The sequence below is a fragment of the Sceloporus occidentalis genome, unplaced genomic scaffold (genome assembly GCF_023333645.1).
Source record: "Sceloporus occidentalis isolate IW3139 unplaced genomic scaffold, rSceOcc1.0.p SCAF_8, whole genome shotgun sequence".
In the NCBI taxonomy this organism is placed as follows: Eukaryota; Metazoa; Chordata; class Lepidosauria; order Squamata; family Phrynosomatidae; genus Sceloporus; species Sceloporus occidentalis.
Genome location: NW_028316988.1, coordinates 25,568,146 through 25,590,387, shown reverse-complemented (window position 1 = coordinate 25,590,387; position 22,242 = coordinate 25,568,146). Strand labels below are relative to the sequence as shown.

General features: G+C 43.5%; 1 protein-coding gene across 12 annotated transcripts in view; it reads right to left on the bottom strand.

Annotated features, from left to right (window-relative positions):
• Positions 1 to 491: 491 nt before the first annotated feature.
• TBXA2R (thromboxane A2 receptor) overlaps positions 492 to 22,242 on the bottom strand; it is a 31,833-nt gene continuing 10,082 nt past the window's right edge. For 7 of the 12 annotated variants that reach the window (XM_089535604.1, XM_089535603.1, XM_089535601.1 and 4 more), the window contains 2 exons: positions 2,942 to 3,936; positions 492 to 1,812 (listed from right to left, as the gene is read on the bottom strand). In XM_089535604.1, coding sequence (XP_089391730.1) covers positions 1,543 to 1,812; positions 2,942 to 3,769 — 1,098 coding nt within the window. In that variant the 5' untranslated portion in view covers positions 3,770 to 3,936 and the 3' untranslated portion in view covers positions 492 to 1,542. Of the gene's footprint in view, positions 1,813 to 2,941; positions 3,937 to 4,369; positions 4,919 to 7,763; positions 7,937 to 8,730; positions 9,622 to 10,870; positions 11,241 to 22,242 lie in introns of those variants that run through there. The other 5 variants (XM_089535609.1, XM_089535605.1, XM_089535606.1 and 2 more) reach the window with 5 other exon arrangements.

The following is a 22,242-nucleotide window of genomic DNA, read 5'->3' as shown; positions in this document are numbered from 1 at the left end:
TCCAGAGGGCTCCACAAGGTGACTTTTATTGACTCATTTTAAGATGGCTATATCTCAGGTTCAGTGGCGAATGTCTGTACGTTGTTCAGACAGTTCGCATCAGAACCAGAGATTTGATCTTGCATTTTCTGGATTAGCCATCATGGAAAAGGGGGAAATATGTTGTTATTTGGTTTATGCGGACAGTCCCAGTTACTTGTCTTGCAACAAGCCAGCTTAGTGGTTTGAGCACTGGACTAAAACTCTGGACACCAGGATTCGAATCCTAGCTCAGCCATGTAAACCCACTGGGTGACTGTGGGCAAGTCACACTCTCTCACCCTTAGAGGAAGGCAATGGCAAACCTCCTCTAAACAAATCTTGCCAAGAAAGACCAAGGATAGGGCCTCCATAAGTCAGAAATAACTTGAAGGCAGACAACAACAACAACAACAACAACCGCAACAGGGCTTGCAGCCCATCTTAAAAAAGATAAGACTGACAGACACGAGAAAACCTCACAGGATTTATTACTGCAACAGTCATGCATAAGATCTCCATGCACTTTGCACTGCCTAACCTGGCCAGACATGCTGGGTTGGGGATTTGAGGGGACAGTAGTCCAAAAAAAACAACATTTCCAAGCTTTGTATCCTTGCGTTTCCCATTCATACTTTCAGATCCCCCCACTCCATTCTGTAAACGATCAATCCATGTTGAGTTTTAGAACACAAAACCAATCACTCACAGATGTCTCAAAGCATCTTACATTCCTTCCAGTCCCAATTACTGCCTGCTATCCTAACTCTTCAACTGCTTTTGAAATGTCCTGGATTCATTCCCATCCCTCCTTTGTCCATGGCTTACTTCAATTGCTGCAAACGGCAATGTGCAGAAGGAATTTACACTCCATTAACTTGGCAACAGATAAGGAGTGGGCACAATCTTGCCCTTCCCAGGGCAAAAACGTGGAGTCTCCACCGATGCTAATGCATGTCTTTTGGGGGATTGTTGGCACCCCAAAAGGACAGTGGCAGAAGAAACATCATTATTCGTTTCATTTCGTGATAACTCCTCCAGATAATTTTGTTGTCGGAGGGGTGCGTTCAAAAAAATGACCCGCACTGGGTGTTAAATATGGTAGGTAGTACCATAGTACACCACTAATCCATTGCTGACATGCAAGTTTTAAGGAGGTCATGCTGTATTAGATACTGCCAACAACACAGGGCTGAAAAATAGGATCTAAAACGGGGACAATGTGGCACGGAGGGTGGCACTGGGATCCCCTCACTGTTGTAAAGGCTAGCAGAAAGCTATGAGTGGTCTCACGAAGCACAGCCACTTCTCCATTCCTACAACCTAGCGGTTCCCAACCTTTGGTCCTCCAGATGTTATGGATGTCACCTCTTAAGCTTCTGGGAGCTGATGCCCAAAACACCTGAAGGACCAAACTTTGGGAATCACTGCTATAACCACTAGGCTTTACTGTCTCAGGGAGGGAAGCCTCCATTTTGGATGGGACTGCTCCCCTCTCCGCTAAACACATTGCAGATGCTTCCTCTACTGAAGGACCGACTCCTGGGTAAATTTCCGACGGAGGGATGGGTTGATCACAGGGTAGAGGGAGACGATGGAGGGCCTTGGCTTGAAACTGGGGTAGATGCGCCTCAGGACGGCCCGGCGGAAAAGGATGTAGACCCAAGGGTCGAGGATCTGGTTCCAAGTGGCCACCCGGAGGTAGATGAGCAGCAGCTTCTCCGTCTCGTGAGGGATCTGGTTGGGCTCCAACCCAGGAGAGGGTTTCTGGAGAGCCGTCTGGACAATGAGTATCTGGAGCAAAACCAAGGATCAGAGATCAATTGCTGTCACCATTGGACGGAATTCACCATGTAAGTGAGGTAGTGTGGTGTAGTGGTTTGAGCGTTGGACGACATCTCTGGAGGGCAGGGTGCAAATCCCACTGGGTGTGACTTTCCAAAGGTCGCCCAGTGGGTTTCCACGGCTTAGTAGGGAATCAAACTCTGGTCTCAGTCCAACGCTCAATCCACTAGCCATGCTGGCTCTAGGCACTTTATTACAGTTTATTTGTTTGTGTTTCCCCTTAGTTATATGGAATTGAGATGGCTTATAGATTTTAGTAACAATTCACGCAAAGTGTGGGTTTTTCAGGCTATGTGGCCATGTTCTCGAAGAGTTTGTTCCTGACGTTTCACCAGTATGAGCCACAGATGCTGGCGAAACGTCAGGAATAAACTCTTCTAGAACATGGCCACATAGCCCAAAAAACCCACAAAACACTATGGATGCCGGCTGTGAAAGCATTCGACTTTACAAATTCAGAATGACTTGAAGGCACACAACAACAACAACAATGACAAGTGACATATGCCTGTACAATGGTCCCTCTACATTCATTGGGTTTTGGGGTGAAGGAATCCCATGAATGTGGAAAAACTGCAAATAGAAATTACTGTATATACCCGACTGTAAGTCAGCCTTATGTATAAGTCAAGGGCAAATTTCGGAGCCATAATTATGGATTTTGATATGATTCGTGGATAAGTCGAGGGCAAAATTTATGGCCATGAAACAAATGATGTAAAGGATGAAGGAAAGGAAAACAATGACAAAGAACTTACAAAATTCCAGGAGGCATCACTGTTTGTGCTCATATTAAAAGCTGGATTGATGAGAGAATACAGGGCAGTCAGTGCTTCCAGGACAGATTACTCTCTTGCTTTTCACCAGGGGATGGTTAAAATACAATACTTACATTGACCCATGGATAAATCAACTCAGGTTTTGGGGGTCACTTTTTTGACTAAAATTTCTAGACGTATACATGAGTATATGCAGTAATCAAAACCACAAATAATCAAATCTGCAAAAGTCAAATCCACGAAGGTGGAGGGCCAACTGTAATTCGTGTTGCTTAAAGAGATGTAGTTAAGCAACTCACCAGTAGAGGAAGCCAGCATACACTTGCAATGACCATGATGCCCACCAGTTGGACCATCATCTCCACCTCGCTGTCCCTCCGGCGCTGGACGGACTCGGAGTCGTGGTAGACTCGGCAAAGGGTCACCACGCTGACCGTGTTGAGGAGGAAAGAGAGGCCCACGCAAAAGAGGCCCAAGAGGGCAAAAAGGAGGCAGAAGGCCACATTCCTAGCATCGTGGACCAACGTGAGGAAACACCAAGAGTTGGGGTACTGGAGGCTATAGTCCCCCAAGCCCAAGATGGGCAGGACACCCAAGAGGAACCCCAAGGCCCATACTACGCCAACCAAGGCCCATGCCCGGCGTTTGGACATGCTGGTGGATCGAGAGAAGGGTCGGTTGATGCCCAGGAAGCGTTCTCCAGCCATGGTGGCCCCCAGCAGGAGAGGGCACTGCCCGAAGAAGACCATGACGAGGCCCATGAAGTTGCAGAGGTGGCACCCGGGGTCAACCTGGCGCCAGTCAAAGCGGAGGAAATGGTAAGGGATGACGATGGAGAAGGTCAAGAGGAGGCCCAAGAAATCGGTTACCACCAGGCCGCAGAGGAAGACCAAGAAGGAGGAACGGGAGCGGCTGTGCATCTTCCGGGAGGAGCTGACCAAGACACACAAGGCAAAGAGGTTGGAGCAGAGGCCAATGAGGCCGAAGGTGGTCGAGAACCATGGCGAGGCAATGGACGCCCGAGAGTCCTCCGAGACATTGACCCCACGGAAGCAGGAACCGAGGCTGTACACCGGACTAAAGTTCCCATTGTCCATGGCCAGGGATGGTGGGGTACCATCCCACATCCTTCGTCCGTGGGTTGGCTGCCACCACAATGTCCCTCAGCACAACCTCATGTGGCAAAACCTGAAGTGCTCGCCTCCCAAAGCTGAGAAATCACCCTTCATAGGCTTCACCTGGTCCATCTTGGGTGCTGCAGTTTCAAGGCAGGTTGCTGCAAAGAGCTGAGGCGCTGAGAGAAAGAAGGATGGATAATGAATAGCAAGTTTATGAGTATTGCATACTTTCAAAAATGAAATCATTCAAATACTATCTTGGTATATATACATCATACTCTTCAACTATCCCAATTTAGCAATTCTCTCTCCTTCTCCCACTTTCCTCCTCTGCTGACTTCACTTGCTGCATGAATTCTTTATTCTACCTTTTTGCATGGAAACTAAAATTCTGTTCAAATTGGAGAAGGAAAAGGGGGGAATGGAGTTTATTTACCCTATGGCAAGAGAAGCCCATTTAATCCTCCACTGTCCCACTTTGTCTGCTGCTTTTAAAATGTCCCAGCTTCTCTCTCCTCCTATTTTGTCCCTATTGTACTTCCATATATTAGATCAGTGGCTCCCAAACTTTAGTCCTCCCAATGTCTTGGACTTCATCTCCCAGAATACCTGACTGTTGATCAAACTGGCTAAGGCTCCTGGGAGTTGAAGTCCAAACCAAGTGTTCGACTAGAGTTTGGGAACCGCTGTACTAGATGGGAGAGACTCAATTGAGTTGACCATGGATGTCCATCTGCAAGACCTGAGCAGAGCAATTGAGGATCAAGGGACTTGGAGACATTTCCCCCATGAACGGCAGTGGACCCAAGGGCATTTAACAACAACACAGCTCTAGCCGTAGAAACAAATGGAGGAATGGGTTGGAGAGCGTGGCTACAGACACTGGTTTGGAGTTGGGAAAAATGAGTCTGAATGTCAAAAATAAAAGCCTTGAGCCAGCCGATCCATTTCAGCTGTCTAACTCCTTGGTGGTCGAGTTGAACCCGTGCCAGTGCCAATATTGTTGAATTCTCCCAAGGGCAAGGTCAGCCTGCCCCATGAGACGAGATGCGGAGAACAAGATTCGATGACATCTCTTCTCTCCCAGATCAGATCAACAGCTGCATTGCATTACTTGCCAAACATAAATCAAGTTGTCAGAAACCCAAAGGCGTAAGAAAGAAGGAATGTCCGCCTTTGCAGAAACTGATGCAAGGGGAAGAAGTAGATGGAGTCGCTACCAGAGGCCTGTAGAGACCAGACCCTTCGGAAGGGAGCATATCATTAAAGCCCAGATCAAGAAACAGAAGCTAGACAGGCCTGATCTTGGTGATTTCAAGAATGAATGCAATTGGACCAAGTACCAAAAAGTTTGGTTTTGCAGGACTACAATGAAGCCCGAAGAGTGTTAGAAACTTAACAACGGCAAATACTAGGGCTGAGTCTGCATTGTAGAATTAGCACAGTTTGGCACTGCTTTAACTCCCCTGGCTCCATGCTCTGGAATGCTGGGATTTGTAGTTTGGTTAGCTACTTAAGTCTTCTTTGTTTGGAGAGCCTCAGCTACAAATCCCAGGTGGAGCCATTGCATCTTAAGTGGCATCAACTTTATCCTGCAATATGGCAGCAGGCTTAGTTAAATGGAGTTTTATGAAATCTTGACAATTCTAGTGGGCCCTTGGTATCTTCCTAGGTTTGGTTCCCGGAACCCCCATGGATCCCAAAATCTGTGGATGCTCAAGTCCCATTAAATGCATTGGCAGAGTAGAATGGTGTGCCTTATATAACATAGAAAATCAAGTTTGGGTGTATGTATATACTCTCATCCTTCTGTATTCGCTAGGGTTAGGGGCACAAGACCTCCATGAATATGGAAAAACAGCAAATAACAAAAACAGTATGTTTTTACCTGAGCGGACACCTCTCTAGGAATCTCTAGGTCTTCCAGGGCAACTTTGTGGTCAACGTTCAACAGACACCGACCATAGAGTTGCACCGGAGGAGCTACAAAGGCCTAGTAGAGTGTTCTCTCTAGGAATCTCTAGGTCTTTCAGTGCAACTTTTAATTAAGCTCTCTGCTGAGTCCTCACAGGACGTACCTGTCTGGTTGCGGGACCGAAAGAAAGTCCTCCCCTGCAAGGTGCAATGGTTTGACCATTGGACTATGGCTCTGGAAACGGGGGTTCAAATCCCTGATCAACCACAGAAACCCAATGAGTGATCTTGGGCAGGTCACACTCTCTCAGCCTCAGAGGAAGGGCAAGGCAAGGCAAAACCCTCTCTGAACAAACCCTACTAGGGGGAAAAACCACCCTTCAATAGGGTCGCAGCTGACTTGAAGGCGCACAAGAAGAGTTAAGGGCTGACTTTTAAGTCAGCAGACGCAGCGTATTGTCTTTCCTCAGGATAGGAGACCCATATCTGGGACTTTCTGAAGTTTGGCAAGAGATCTTAACAAGACAGATAATGATTCGCGGAACGAAAACGGCTTCGTTGGGACTCCAGAGAACTGCCACCCCATTAATCCTGCTCCGTCGGTCCGATGGCTCCGATCCCAGGATGGCCGGGAATAGGACATTGCCTTTTTAGCATCTTCAAATGCCACATGTGTTTTGCAGCTGGGAAAGGCAAGGCATGCCAGAGGCGGGGAGACAGAAGACCTGTCATGGGCTTGGAAATTTACTTTATAATCCCTGAATGTGCCGAGATAAACAGACTCAAATGGTGAAAAGTTACAGGGGGTGTTTTTGGACCAAAGAGACTATTTGTTTGCATAAGATTCAAGGAGGTCCCAGCCAAACTCATCTTGTTGCGGGCCTTCAAGTCGTTTCCGACTCACGGCGGCCCTAAAGCAAAGTGATCTTAGGATTTTACTTAGGAAAAGATATTAAATATTGTAGAAGATAGGTTCAGAAATGATAGCTGTATATAAGATTACATGTATAATATCTATATAATAGCTGTTTTTAAATCTTGTAAGCTGCCCCGAGTCCCAGTCCTGGGAGAAGGATGGGATACAAATAAATAAATATAATAATAATAATAGATGAATATGTATTTAACTTTTTCCTTTCTGCCTTTAGATAAGAATGTACTTTTAAATGGATTGTTTGCTTATTTTTATGTTTCTTATGTCTAATAAAAAGTATTTAAATAAATCATATAACGTATATTATCATTGAAACAAGCAGATGAATACGCACAAAAATGCTCATCACAAACATAAGCTACCTAAATACGAAATATATATATATATATAAAAAATACTTTAAAAAATACAAAGCATACTAAACATAAAAAGGCATTAAAAAAAGAAACTTCCAAATCTATGTAATATTTGGGATCAAAATCTAAATTGGGATCAAAAATCAGACCAAGGGAAAACGCATAAGAAATGACAGACTGGCAAATAAAATGACGATACAAAGATAACGAAATGGAAAAGGAGTGTGTGTTGCCATGAGAAAGTTATATATATATATATATATATATATATATATATATAGTGTAATTAAGTTTAATATGAAATATGGTAAATAAGAGGTAGTGAACTGGGTAAATATCTATATAGAATATCTATCTATCTATCTATCTATCTATCTATCTATCTATCTATCTATCTATCTTCTATATAGATATGTACCCAGTTTGCTACCTCTTATTTACTGTATTTCATCTTCATCTTCATTACATACATATATATATATAGAGAGAGGATTTTTTTTAAAAAAATAAATGATTAATGGTTCCAATCCCAAAAGTATATCGGCTAATTTATTATTATTATTATTATTATTATTATTATTATTATTATTATTATATTTTTACATTACGCAAATTCAAATATAGTAGAAAAGAAACCTAAAATCTATACACAAAAAACTGCAGGTTTATAAAATATGCTTTCACATTTCAAAAATAAGAAAACAAATATAATTCTATATACAAAAACGAAACAAAACTGCAGGTTTATAAGGCATATGGACTTCCCATAGTTTCTCATTAATGCGATATTTCTACGAACCTCTCTGAAACCTTTCTGCTATTCTTCATATGCTGATATATAATACTGTATGCTTATCATGTTGGCTAATTATAAAGACAACGGCAGAATAATGAAAGATGTAATGATGAACAGAAACTCAAAGAGAAGAACACTGAAGGAAAGGAACTGGTTGTCCCTATAGATTCGGGGTCCTGTGTCTCTTCTGATCCTGCTCAATGACAGCTCCCATCATCCTTGGCCAACAAGGGGCCAAGCATGCTGGGAGCTGCAGTCCAACCTTGTTTGGACAGTCACCCAGTCTCCTTCCCACCCTTGCTGTAAGTTTTCCCACGCATTTAAAAATAACCCAGTAACACAACGCTGGCCTCTTCCAGTTTTTCACTGACTTTACAAGCCAGCCTTGTTTGCATCAGTGGCTGTTTCTGCAAGGAGCCTTGCATTATATATTTTTGCTTCCCACCGAGATGGAGCCCAGTGTCCTAAGCCTCCTCCTAAATCCGTCCCTGTCCGCACCCTCCGCCTGCTGTGTGTCACTTTCCATTTCACTGCAAGACACACACACACACACACAATACACTAAAGGTACCACATACTGTCTGAGCTAAGCAGGGTCAGTCCTGGTTAGGACTTGGATGGGAGACCGCCAACGGATAGCAGAGGCTGTAAGGCTGCGTTTAAAGGGAAGGAACTGGCAAAACCACCTCTCAGTCTTCCTTGCCAAAGAAAACCCAAAGAAATCCATGGGGTGGCCATAGTTTGACTTGAAGGCATACACGCACAATGCTCTAAAGGCACCAGATCTTGTCTGATCTTGGAAGCTAAGCTGGCTCATCCTTGGCTAGGACTTGGATGGGAGACCTCCAACAAATAACTAGGTGCTGTGGGCTCTATTTCCGAGGAAGGAACTGGCCAAACCACCTCTGAGGATAACCCTTGGAAATGTATGGGGTCATCCTAAGACAACAAGCGATTTGAAGGCACATACCCACAGGCACCGTACACTTTTAGGATTTTCTCCTCCAAACCAGAGCGGTTCCCTCAATGTTCATTCTTTCCTTTCTCCAAGGTGGCCTGCAGCTGAAGAGAGAGTCGAACTCGGGTCTTACCCAGCCTCTGCGTTCCCACGGTCCTGCTTTTTTAATCTGATGGCCTGGAGTGCATTTCCAGAGTCCGAAACCATGCCTAACCTTATCAGACAGATTACCAGGGAAATCCTTTCTGCTCCTCATGGCAAAGGAATCCTCTCCCTTCCCTTCTCCAGCACTTCTGAAAAACTAGTTCCCCCTGTTACTCTGACAGTAAATGAAGGTTGGCAATCCTGGTCAGGAAATTGGGGAGATCAGATGCATTCAAGAACAGTTACGGAAGAGACATGGATGGACTTGCCCAGCTTTGAGATTTCTAACGAAGCTTACAATACATTAGAGGAATTTTAGAGTTTTCCTTTTATGATGCCAACCAGGGACCCAGCCTGGGAACGGATGCCCCAGGCGACCTTGCAAGGCTTTCCAAATTCACAGCATTGCTTTCCAGGGTAGGTGGAAACATTCATGTCCACCGGCCAAATTCCTCTCCCTTGACTATATCCTCCAGTTCTGCCATATTCCACATATTGTTTTGTCTTGAGTTAATTTTTGTTAACTTTGCTATCTAGTTTTTGTTGTTGGGCTGCGCTTGTGTCACGCTGGGGGTCCTGAAACGTCTCGATGTTGCACACTTTGTTATTTGCGTGTGCAATGTCGAGATGTTTCAGGACTCCAGGCATTAAAAACATACACATATATAACACAAATAAAATAATGTTTAACAAAAATTAATTCACCATCATCAATATGAATGGAAGGAGGAGGAGAGGAAGGAAGGAAGGAAGGAAGGAAGGAAGGAAGGATTGAGGGTCTCACTAAGTTGGAAATGACTTGAAGGCACATGACAACAAGCCCATTCACCACATGTTCCATGCACCACAATCCACACGCTCTTGGACTGCAAGTCCCATCAATACTAAACAGCAAGGGAGGATAGGAATTGCTATACAGTGGAAGGGTTTGGTTCTGGACCCTCTAGAACAGTGTAGTATAGTGGTCAGGATACCAAAATTCATGGATGCTGAAGTCTCATTATATACAACAGGATATTATTATTATTATTATTATTATTACAGTGGATCCTTGATATCCACTGGGGTTTGGTCCCAGGGCCACCTGTGGACACCAAAATCCATGTATGCTAAAATCCTTTTAATATACAATGGGATATTATTATTATTATTATTATTATTATTATTATTATTATTTTACTACATGGACCCTTGGTATCTGCTTGGGTTTGGTCCCAGGACCACTTGTGGATACCAAAGTCTATGGATGCTAAGTTCCATTATATACTATGGGGTACTATTATCATCATTATCATTATCATTATTACTAAAACAGTAGGCCCTTGGTATCTGCTGGGGTTTGGTCCCAGAACCCTCAAGGATCCCCAAATCCATGGATGCTCAAATCCTATTAAATACAGTGGCATAGTAAAATGGTGTCCCTTATATAAAATGGCAAAAATCAAGGTTTGCTTTTTGGGAATTTATATATACACTTGTCCCTCCGCATTTGCAGCTTTGACTTTTGCAGCTTTGATTATTCATGAATTTGATTAATATGTTCTCTCTAGGAATATCTAGGTCCTCCTGTGCAACTCTATGGCCAACTTTAACTAAACGTTGCACTGAAAGACCTAGAGATTCTAGAGAGGACACTCTACTAGGCCTTTGTAGCTCCTCCAACGCAGTTCTGTGGTCAGTGTCTGTTGGACGTTGACCACAGAGTTGTGCCAGAGGACCTAAAGATGCCTAGAGAGGTATCCTCTCCGGTAAAAACATGGTGTTTTTGTCATTTGCAGTTTTTCCACATTCATGGGGGTCCTGTGCCTCTAACTGCAGTGAATGTGGAGGAACGTGTGTGTGTGTGTGTGTGTGTGTGTGTGTGTATCTTTTCAAGCCGTAGATAGTTGAATACAGAGATAAGGAATCAGTGGATATGGAGGGCAAACTGTACAAGAAAATATTGGAGAAATTTCATTCTCTGCAGCATATATTGCTGCATCTTGTGGCAAAGAGTTCCATATTTCACCTCATGCAATTGGCAGCTCCTTGCCTTCCGAGACATTCTGGAGAGCATTATGATTTATGATAAACTTTTTATTTACAGGGACGAATTGCGTCTAACCTAGTTCTCTAGGAGACAGACGAATGATATCAAACAATATTTTATATTGTTTGGATTAAACATTGAGCGAAGAACTGGGAAAGAATGTGGACAAGCTGGAAGAGATTCCAGGAGAGACCGAAAGGAAATACTGGGTCCCAGAGGCAAGCAGTGCGAGGAAACATTTGAAAGTGTTTATTTATTTCTATTTATTTCATTAATTCACTTATTTTGCAAAGCAAGACTGCAAGCCCTCGTAAGAGTTTGCAATCTTGCATTGAAAAATGAAAGTTAGACTGGAATACTGAGGGGAAGATAGATAGATAGAGGAACCTGAAGGAAGATAGACTGGAATACTGAGGGGAAGATAGATAGACCGAGGAACCTGAAGAAAGTTAGACTGGAATACTGAGGGAAAGATAGATAGACCGAGGAACCTGAAGAAAGTTGGACTGGAATACTGAGGGAAAGATAGATAGACCGAGGAACCTGAAGAAAGTTAGACTGGAATACTGAGGGAAAGATAGATACACCGAGGAACCTGAAGAAAGTTAGACTGGAATACTGAGGGGAAGATAGATAGACCGAGGAACCTGAAGAAAGATAGACTGGAATACTGAGGGGAAGATAGATAGATAGAGGAACCTGAAGGAAGATAGACTGGAATAGTGAGGGAAAGATAGATGGACCGAGGAACCTGAAGAAAGATAGACTGGAATACTGAGGGGAAGATAGACCGAGGAACCTGAAGAAAGTTAGACTGGAATACTGAGGGAAAGATAGATAGACCGAGGAACCTGAAGAAAGATAGACTGAAATACTGAAGGGAAGATAGATAGACCGAGGAACCTGAAGGAAGATAGACTGGAATACTGAGGGGAAGATAGACCGAGAAACCTGAAGAAAGTTAGACTGGAATACTGAGGGAAAGATAGATAGACCGAGGAACCTGAAGAAAGTTAGACTGGAATACTGAGGGAAAGATAGATAGACCGAGGAACCTGAAGAAAGATAGACTGGAATACTGAGGGAAAGATAGATAGACCGAGGAACCTGAAGAAAGATAGACTAGAATACTGAGGGGAAGATAGATAGACCGAGGAACCTGAAGAAAGATAGACTGGAATACTGAGGGGAAGATAGATAGACCGAGGAACCTGAAGAAAGATAGACTGGAATACTGAAGGGAAGATAGATAGACCGAGGAACCTGAAGAAAGATAGACTGGAATACTGAGGGGAAGATAGATAGACCGAGGAACCTGAAGAAAGATAGACTGGAATACTGAGGGGAAGATAGATAGACCGAGGAACCTGAAGAAAGATAGACTGGAATACTGAGGGGAAGATAGATAGACCGAGGAACCTGAAGAAAGATAGACTGGAATACTGAGGGAAAGATAGATAGACCGAGGAACCTGAAGAAAGATAGACTGGAATACTGAAGGGAAGATAGATAGACCGAGGAACCTGAAGAAAGATAGACTGGAATACTGAGGGGAAAGATAGATAGACCGAGGAACCTGAAGAAAGTTAGACTGGAATACTGAGGGGAAGATAGATAGACCGAGGAACCTGAAGAAAGATAGACTGGAATACTGAGGGGAAGATAGATAGATAGAGGAACCTGAAGGAAGATAGACTGGAATAGTGAGGGAAAGATAGATGGACCGGGGATCCTGAAGGAAGATAGACTGGAATATTGAGGGGAAGATAGACCGAGGAACCTGAAGAAAGATAGACTGGAATACTGAGGGGAAGATAGATAGATCGAGGAACCTGAAGGAAGATAGACTGGAATACTGAGGGGAAGATAGATAGACCGAGGAACCTGAAGAAAGATAGACTGGAATACTGAGGGGAAGATAGATAGATAGAGGAACCTGAAGGAAGATAGACTGGAATAGTGAGGGAAAGATAGATGGACCGAGGAACCTGAAGAAAGATAGACTGGAATACTGAGGGGAAGATAGACCGAGGAACCTGAAGAAAGTTAGACTGGAATACTGAGGGAAAGATAGATAGACCGAGGAACCTGAAGAAAGATAGACTGAAATACTGAAGGGAAGATAGATAGACCGAGGAACCTGAAGGAAGATAGACTGGAATACTGAGGGGAAGATAGACCGAGAAACCTGAAGAAAGTTAGACTGGAATACTGAGGGAAAGATAGATAGACCGAGGAACCTGAAGAAAGTTAGACTGGAATACTGAGGGAAAGATAGATAGACCGAGGAACCTGAAGAAAGATAGACTGGAATACTGAGGGAAAGATAGATAGACCGAGGAACCTGAAGAAAGATAGACTGGAATACTGAGGGGAAGATAGATAGACCGAGGAACCTGAAGAAAGATAGACTGGAATACTGAGGGGAAGATAGATAGACCGAGGAACCTGAAGAAAGTTAGACTGGAATACTGAGGGGAAGATAGATAGACCGAGGAACCTGAAGAAAGATAGACTGGAATACTGAGGGGAAGATAGATAGACCGAGGAACCTGAAGAAAGATAGACTGGAATACTGAGGGGAAGATAGATAGACCGAGGAACCTGAAGAAAGATAGACTGGAATACTGAGGGGAAGATAGATAGACCGAGGAACCTGAAGAAAGATAGACTGGAATACTGAGGGAAAGATAGATAGACCGAGGAACCTGAAGAAGGATAGACTGGAATACTGAGGGGAAGATAGATAGACCGAGGAACCTGAAGAAAGATAGACTGGAATACTGAGGGAAAGATAGATAGACCGAGGAACCTGAAGAAAGATAGACTGAAATACTGAAGGGAAGATAGATAGACCGAGGAACCCGAAGAAAGATAGACTGGAATACTGAGGGGAAGATAGATAGACCGAGGAACCCGAAGAAAGATAGACTGAAATACTGAAGGGAAGATAGATAGACCGAGGAACCTGAAGAAAGATAGACTGGAATACTGAGGGGAAGATAGATAGACCGAGGAACCTGAAGAAAGATAGACTGGAATACTGAGGGGAAGATAGATAGACCGAGGAACCTGAAGAAAGATAGACTGGAATACTGAGGGGAAGATAGATAGACCGAGGAACCTGAAGAAAGATAGACTGGAATACTGAGGGAAAGATAGATAGACCGAGGAACCTGAAGAAAGATAGACTGGAATACTGAAGGGAAGATAGATAGACCGAGGAACCTGAAGAAAGATAGACTGGAATACTGAGGGGGAAGATAGATAGACCGAGGAACCTGAAGAAAGTTAGACTGGAATACTGAGGGGAAGATAGATAGACCGAGGAACCTGAAGAAAGATAGACTGGAATACTGAGGGGAAGATAGATAGATAGAGGAACCTGAAGGAAGATAGACTGGAATAGTGAGGGAAAGATAGATGGACCGGGGATCCTGAAGGAAGATAGACTGGAATATTGAGGGGAAGATAGACCGAGGAACCTGAAGAAAGATAGACTGGAATACTGAGGGGAAGATAGATAGATCGAGGAACCTGAAGAAAGATAGACTGGAATACTGAGGGGAAGATAGATAGATAGAGGAACCTGAAGGAAGATAGACTGGAATAGTGAGGGAAAGATAGATGGACCGAGGAACCTGAAGAAAGATAGACTGGAATACTGAGGGGAAGATAGACCGAGGAACCTGAAGAAAGTTAGACTGGAATACTGAGGGAAAGATAGATAGACCGAGGAACCTGAAGAAAGATAGACTGAAATACTGAAGGGAAGATAGATAGACCGAGGAACCTGAAGGAAGATAGACTGGAATACTGAGGGGAAGATAGACCGAGAAACCTGAAGAAAGATAGACTGGAATACTGAGGGGAAGATAGATAGATCGAGGAACCTGAAGGAAGATAGACTGGAATACTGAGGGGAAGATAGATAGACCGAGGAACCTGAAGAAAGATAGACTGGAATACTGAGGGGAAGATAGATAGATAGAGGAACCTGAAGGAAGATAGACTGGAATAGTGAGGGAAAGATAGATGGACCGAGGAACCTGAAGAAAGATAGACTGGAATACTGAGGGGAAGATAGACCGAGGAACCTGAAGAAAGTTAGACTGGAATACTGAGGGAAAGATAGATAGACCGAGGAACCTGAAGAAAGATAGACTGAAATACTGAAGGGAAGATAGATAGACCGAGGAACCTGAAGGAAGATAGACTGGAATACTGAGGGGAAGATAGACCGAGAAACCTGAAGAAAGTTAGACTGGAATACTGAGGGAAAGATAGATAGACCGAGGAACCTGAAGAAAGATAGACTGGAATACTGAGGGAAAGATAGATAGACCGAGGAACCTGAAGAAAGATAGACTGGAATACTGAGGGAAAGATAGATAGACCGAGGAACCTGAAGAAAGATAGACTGGAATACTGAGGGGAAGATAGATAGACCGAGGAACCTGAAGAAAGATAGACTGGAATACTGAGGGGAAGATAGATAGACCGAGGAACCTGAAGAAAGTTAGACTGGAATACTGAGGGGAAGATAGATAGACCGAGGAACCTGAAGAAAGATAGACTGGAATACTGAGGGGAAGATAGATAGACCGAGGAACCTGAAGAAAGATAGACTGGAATACTGAGGGGAAGATAGATAGACCGAGGAACCTGAAGAAAGATAGACTGGAATACTGAGGGGAAGATAGATAGACCGAGGAACCTGAAGAAAGATAGACTGGAATACTGAGGGAAAGATAGATAGACCGAGGAACCTGAAGAAGGATAGACTGGAATACTGAGGGGAAGATAGATAGACCGAGGAACCTGAAGAAAGATAGACTGGAATACTGAGGGAAAGATAGATAGACCGAGGAACCTGAAGAAAGATAGACTGAAATACTGAAGGGAAGATAGATAGACCGAGGAACCCGAAGAAAGATAGACTGGAATACTGAGGGGAAGATAGATAGACCGAGGAACCCGAAGAAAGATAGACTGAAATACTGAAGGGAAGATAGATAGACCGAGGAACCCGAAGAAAGATAGACTGGAATACTGAGGGGAAGATAGATAGACCGAGGAACCTGAAGAAAGATAGACTGGAATACTGAGGGGAAGATAGATAGACCGAGGAACCTGAAGAAAGATAGACTGGAATACTGAGGGGAAGATAGATAGACCGAGGAACCTGAAGAAAGATAGACTGGAATACTGAGGGAAAGATAGATAGACCGAGGAACCTGAAGAAAGATAGACTGGAATACTGAAGGGAAGATAGATAGACCGAGGAACCTGAAGAAAGATAGACTGGAATACTGAGGGGGAAGATAGATAGACCGAGGAACCTGAAGAAAGTTAGACTGGAATACTGAGGGGAAGATAGATAGACCGAGGAACCTGAAGAAAGATAGACTGGAATACTGAGGGGAAGATAGATAGATAGAGGAACCTGAAGGAAGATAGACTGGAATAGTGAGGGAAAGATAGATGGACCGGGGATCCTGAAGGAAGATAGACTGGAATATTGAGGGGAAGATAGACCGAGGAACCTGAAGAAAGATAGACTGGAATACTGAGGGGAAGATAGATAGATTGAGGAACCTGAAGGAAGATAGACTGGAATACTGAGGGGAAGATAGATAGACCGAGGAACCTGAAGAAAGATAGACTGGAATACTGAGGGGAAGATAGATAGATAGAGGAACCTGAAGGAAGATAGACTGGAATAGTGAGGGAAAGATAGATGGACCGAGGAACCTGAAGAAAGATAGACTGGAATACTGAGGGGAAGATAGACCGAGGAACCTGAAGAAAGTTAGACTGGAATACTGAGGGAAAGATAGATAGACCGAGGAACCTGAAGAAAGATAGACTGAAATACTGAAGGGAAGATAGAGAGACCGAGGAACCTGAAGGAAGATAGACTGGAATACTGAGGGGAAGATAGACCGAGAAACCTGAAGAAAGTTAGACTGGAATACTGAGGGAAAGATAGATAGACCGAGGAACCTGAAGAAAGTTAGACTGGAATACTGAGGGAAAGATAGATAGACCGAGGAACCTGAAGAAAGATAGACTGGAATACTGAGGGAAAGATAGATAGACCGAGGAACCTGAAGAAAGATAGACTGGAATACTGAGGGGAAGATAGATAGACCGAGGAACCTGAAGAAAGATAGACTGGAATACTGAGGGAAAGATAGATAGACCGAGGAACCTGAAGAAAGATAGACTGGAATACTGAGGGGAAGATAGATAGACCGAGGAACCTGAAGAAAGATAGACTGGAATACTGAGGGGAAGATAGATAGACCGAGGAACCTGAAGAAAGTTAGACTGGAATACTGAGGGGAAGATAGATAGACCGAGGAACCTGAAGAAAGATAGACTGGAATACTGAGGGGAAGATAGATAGACCGAGGAACCTGAAGAAAGATAGACTGGAATACTGAGGGAAAGATAGATAGACCGAGGAACCTGAAGAAGGATAGACTGGAATACTGAGGGGAAGATAGATAGACCGAGGAACCTGAAGAAAGATAGACTGGAATACTGAGGGAAAGATAGATAGACCGAGGAACCTGAAGAAAGATAGACTGAAATACTGAAGGGAAGATAGATAGACCGAGGAACCCGAAGAAAGATAGACTGGAATACTGAGGGGAAGATAGATAGACCGAGGAACCCGAAGAAAGATAGACTGGAATACTGAAGGGAAGATAGATAGACCGAGGAACCCGAAGAAAGATAGACTGGAATACTGAGGGGAAGATAGATAGACTGAGAACCTGAAGAAAGATAGACTGGAATACTGAGGGGAAGATAGATAGACCGAGGAACCTGAAGAAAGATAGACTGGAATACTGAGGGGAAGATAGATAGACCGAGGAACCTGAAGAAAGATAGACTGGAATACTGAGGGAAAGATAGATAGACCGAGGAACCTGAAGAAAGATAGACTGGAATACTGAAGGGAAGATAGATAGACCGAGGAACCTGAAGAAAGATAGACTGGAAGATAGATAGATAGAGGAACCTGAAGGAAGATAGACTGGAATAGTGAGGGAAAGATAGATGGACCGGGGATCCTGAAGGAAGATAGACTGGAATATTGAGGGGAAGATAGACCGAGGAACCTGAAGAAAGATAGACTGGAATACTGAGGGGAAGATAGATAGATCGAGGAACCTGAAGGAAGATAGACTGGAATACTGAGGGGAAGATAGATAGACCGAGGAACCTGAAGAAAGATAGACTGGAATACTGAGGGGAAGATAGATAGATAGAGGAACCTGAAGGAAGATAGACTGGAATAGTGAGGGAAAGATAGATGGACCGAGGAACCTGAAGAAAGATAGACTGGAATACTGAGGGGAAGATAGACCGAGGAACCTGAAGAAAGTTAGACTGGAATACTGAGGGAAAGATAGATAGACCGAGGAACCTGAAGAAAGATAGACTGAAATACTGAAGGGAAGATAGATAGACCGAGGAACCTGAAGGAAGATAGACTGGAATACTGAGGGGAAGATAGACCGAGAAACCTGAAGAAAGTTAGACTGGAATACTGAGGGAAAGATAGATAGACCGAGGAACCTGAAGAAAGTTAGACTGGAATACTGAGGGAAAGATAGATAGACCGAGGAACCTGAAGAAAGATAGACTGGAATACTGAGGGAAAGATAGATAGACCGAGGAACCTGAAGAAAGATAGACTGGAATACTGAGGGGAAGATAGATAGACCGAGGAACCTGAAGAAAGATAGACTGGAATACTGAGGGGAAGATAGATAGACCGAGGAACCTGAAGAAAGTTAGACTGGAATACTGAGGGGAAGATAGATAGACCGAGGAACCTGAAGAAAGATAGACTGGAATACTGAGGGGAAGATAGATAGACCGAGGAACCTGAAGAAAGTTAGACTGGAATACTGAGGGGAAGATAGATAGACCGAGGAACCTGAAGAAAGATAGACTGGAATACTGAGGGGAAGATAGATAGACCGAGGAACCTGAAGAAAGATAGACTGGAATACTGAGGGAAAGATAGATAGACCGAGGAACCTGAAGAAGGATAGACTGGAATACTGAGGGGAAGATAGATAGACCGAGGAACCTGAAGAAAGATAGACTGGAATACTGAAGGGAAGATAGATAGACCGAGGAACCCGAAGAAAGATAGACTGGAATACTGAGGGGAAGATAGATAGACCGAGGAACCCGAAGAAAGATAGACTGGAATACTGAGGGGAAGATAGATAGACCGAGGAACCCGAAGAAAGATAGACTGGAATACTGAAGGGAAGATAGATAGACCGAGGAACCTGAAGAAAGATAGACTGGAATACTGAGGGGAAGATAGATAGACTGAGAACCTGAAGAAAGATAGACTGGAATACTGAGGGGAAGATAGATAGACCGAGGAACCTGAAGAAAGATAGACTGGAATACTGAGGGAAAGATAGATAGACCGAGGAACCTGAAGAAAGATAGACTGGAATACTGAAGGGAAGATAGATAGACCGAGGAACCTGAAGAAAGATAGACTGGAATACTGAGGGGGAAGATAGATAGACCGAGGAACCTGAAGAAAGTTAGACTGGAAGATAGATAGATAGAGGAACCTGAAGGAAGATAGACTGGAATAGTGAGGGAAAGATAGATGGACCGGGGATCCTGAAGGAAGATAGACTGGAATATTGAGGGGAAGATAGACCGAGGAACCTGAAGAAAGATAGACTGGAATACTGAGGGGAAGATAGATAGATCGAGGAACCTGAAGGAAGATAGACTGGAATACTGAGGGGAAGATAGATAGACCGAGGAACCTGAAGAAAGTTAGACTGGAATACTGAGGGAAAGATAGATAGACCGAGGAACCTGAAGAAAGATAGACTGAAATACTGAAGGGAAGATAGATAGACCGAGGAACCTGAAGGAAGATAGACTGGAATACTGAGGGGAAGATAGACCGAGAAACCTGAAGAAAGATAGACTGGAATACTGAGGGGAAGATAGATAGATAGAGGAACCTGAAGGAAGATAGACTGGAATAGTGAGGGAAAGATAGATAGACCGAGGAACCTGAAGAAAGATAGACTGGAATACTGAGGGAAAGATAGATAGACCGAGGAACCTGAAGAAAGATAGACTGGAATACTGAGGGGAAGATAGATAGACCGAGGAACCTGAAGAAAGATAGACTGGAATACTGAGGGGAAGATAGATAGACCGAGGAACCTGAAGAAAGTTAGACTGGAATACTGAGGGGAAGATAGATAGACCGAGGAACCTGAAGAAAGATAGACTGGAATACTGAGGGGAAGATAGATAGACCGAGGAACCTGAAGAAAGATAGACTGGAATACTGAGGGGAAGATAGATAGACCGAGGAACCTGAAGAAAGATAGACTGGAATACTGAGGGAAAGATAGATAGACCGAGGAACCTGAAGAAGGATAGACTGGAATACTGAGGGGAAGATAGATAGACCGAGGAACCTGAAGAAAGATAGACTGGAATACTGAGGGAAAGATAGATAGACCGAGGAACCTGAAGAAAGATAGACTGAAATACTGAAGGGAAGATAGATAGACCGAGGAACCCGAAGAAAGATAGACTGGAATACTGAGGGGAAGATAGATAGACCGAGGAACCCGAAGAAAGATAGACTGGAATACTGAAGGGAAGATAGATAGACCGAGGAACCCGAAGAAAGATAGACTGGAATACTGAGGGGAAGATAGATAGACCGAGGAACCTGAAGAAAGATAGACTGGAATACTGAGGGGAAGATAGATAGACCGAGGAACCTGAAGAAAGATAGACTGGAATACTGAGGGGAAGATAGATAGACCGAGGAACCTGAAGAAAGATAGACTGGAATACTGAGGGAAAGATAGATAGACCGAGGAACCTGAAGAAAGATAGACTGGAATACTGAAGGGAAGATAGATAGACCGAGGAACCTGAAGAAAGATAGACTGGAATACTGAGGGGGAAGATAGATAGACCGAGGAACCTGAAGAAAGTTAGACTGGAATACTGAGGGGAAGATAGATAGACCGAGGAACCTGAAGAAAGATAGACTGGAATACTGAGGGGAAGATAGATAGATAGAGGAACCTGAAGGAAGATAGACTGGAATAGTGAGGGAAAGATAGATGGACCGGGGATCCTGAAGGAAGATAGACTGGAATACTGAGGGGAAGATAGACCGAGGAACCTGAAGAAAGATAGACTGGAATACTGAGGGGAAGATAGATAGATCGAGGAACCTGAAGGAAGATAGACTGGAATACTGAGGGAAAGATAGATGGACCGGGGATCCTGAAGGAAGATAGACTGGAATACTGAGGGAAAGATAGATAGATCAATGAACCTGAAGGAAGATAGACTGGAATACTGAGGGGAAGATAGATAGATCAATGAACCTGAAGAAAGATAGACTGAAATACGGAGGGGAAGATAGATAGATCAATGAAGCTGAAGGAAGATTGACTGGAATACTGAGGGAAAGATAGATAAACCGAGAAATCTGAAGACAGATAGACTGGAATACTGAGAGAAAGATTGATAGACTGAGGAACCTGAAGAAAGATAGACTGGAATAGTGAGGGAAAGATAGATAGACCGAGGAACCTGAAGGAAGATAGACTGGAATACTGAGGGAAAGATAGATGGACCAGGGATCCTGAAGAAAGGCAGACTGTTAGTCCGGTCTCATCTTGGAAGCGGAGCAGGGTTGCTCTATTCTAGGAAAACATCAACAGGAATTGAGAAACCATAAATAAATAATTTTTATTCCAGTTCACTTAGTAACCTATCAAATCCACATAAACAGACACACAAGAAAGCTTGTTTTCTAGAGGAAAATGGGAATTTCTCAGCTGCACTCGCTTTGTTGAGATTAGGATTGCTAGGCTGCATCCGCACTGCAGAAATAATCCAGTTTGGCACCACCTTTAACCACCATTGTTTGAATGTTACATGTATTAACATGTATTGTATTTTATTATTTTTGTAGAATGTATGTTATAGCCAGGCTTATTTTACCTATTTTAATTGATTGTACACACAGCACTATATAAATAAAGCTTAACAACAACAACAACAACAACAACAAGGCTCAATGCTGTGCAATTCTGGCATTTGTAGTTTGGTGAGACATTTAGCCTTCTCTTTCAGAGAGCTCTAGTGCCTCAGTAAACTACAATTCCCAGGATACCCTAGCAATGAGCCAAGACAATTAAAATGGTGTCATACTAGATTATTCCTTCAATGTGGAAGCAGACAAATGGAAGGAGAGGATACAAGCTGGACCATTTCCCCTCTTTTGTTTTTCTTTTAATTTA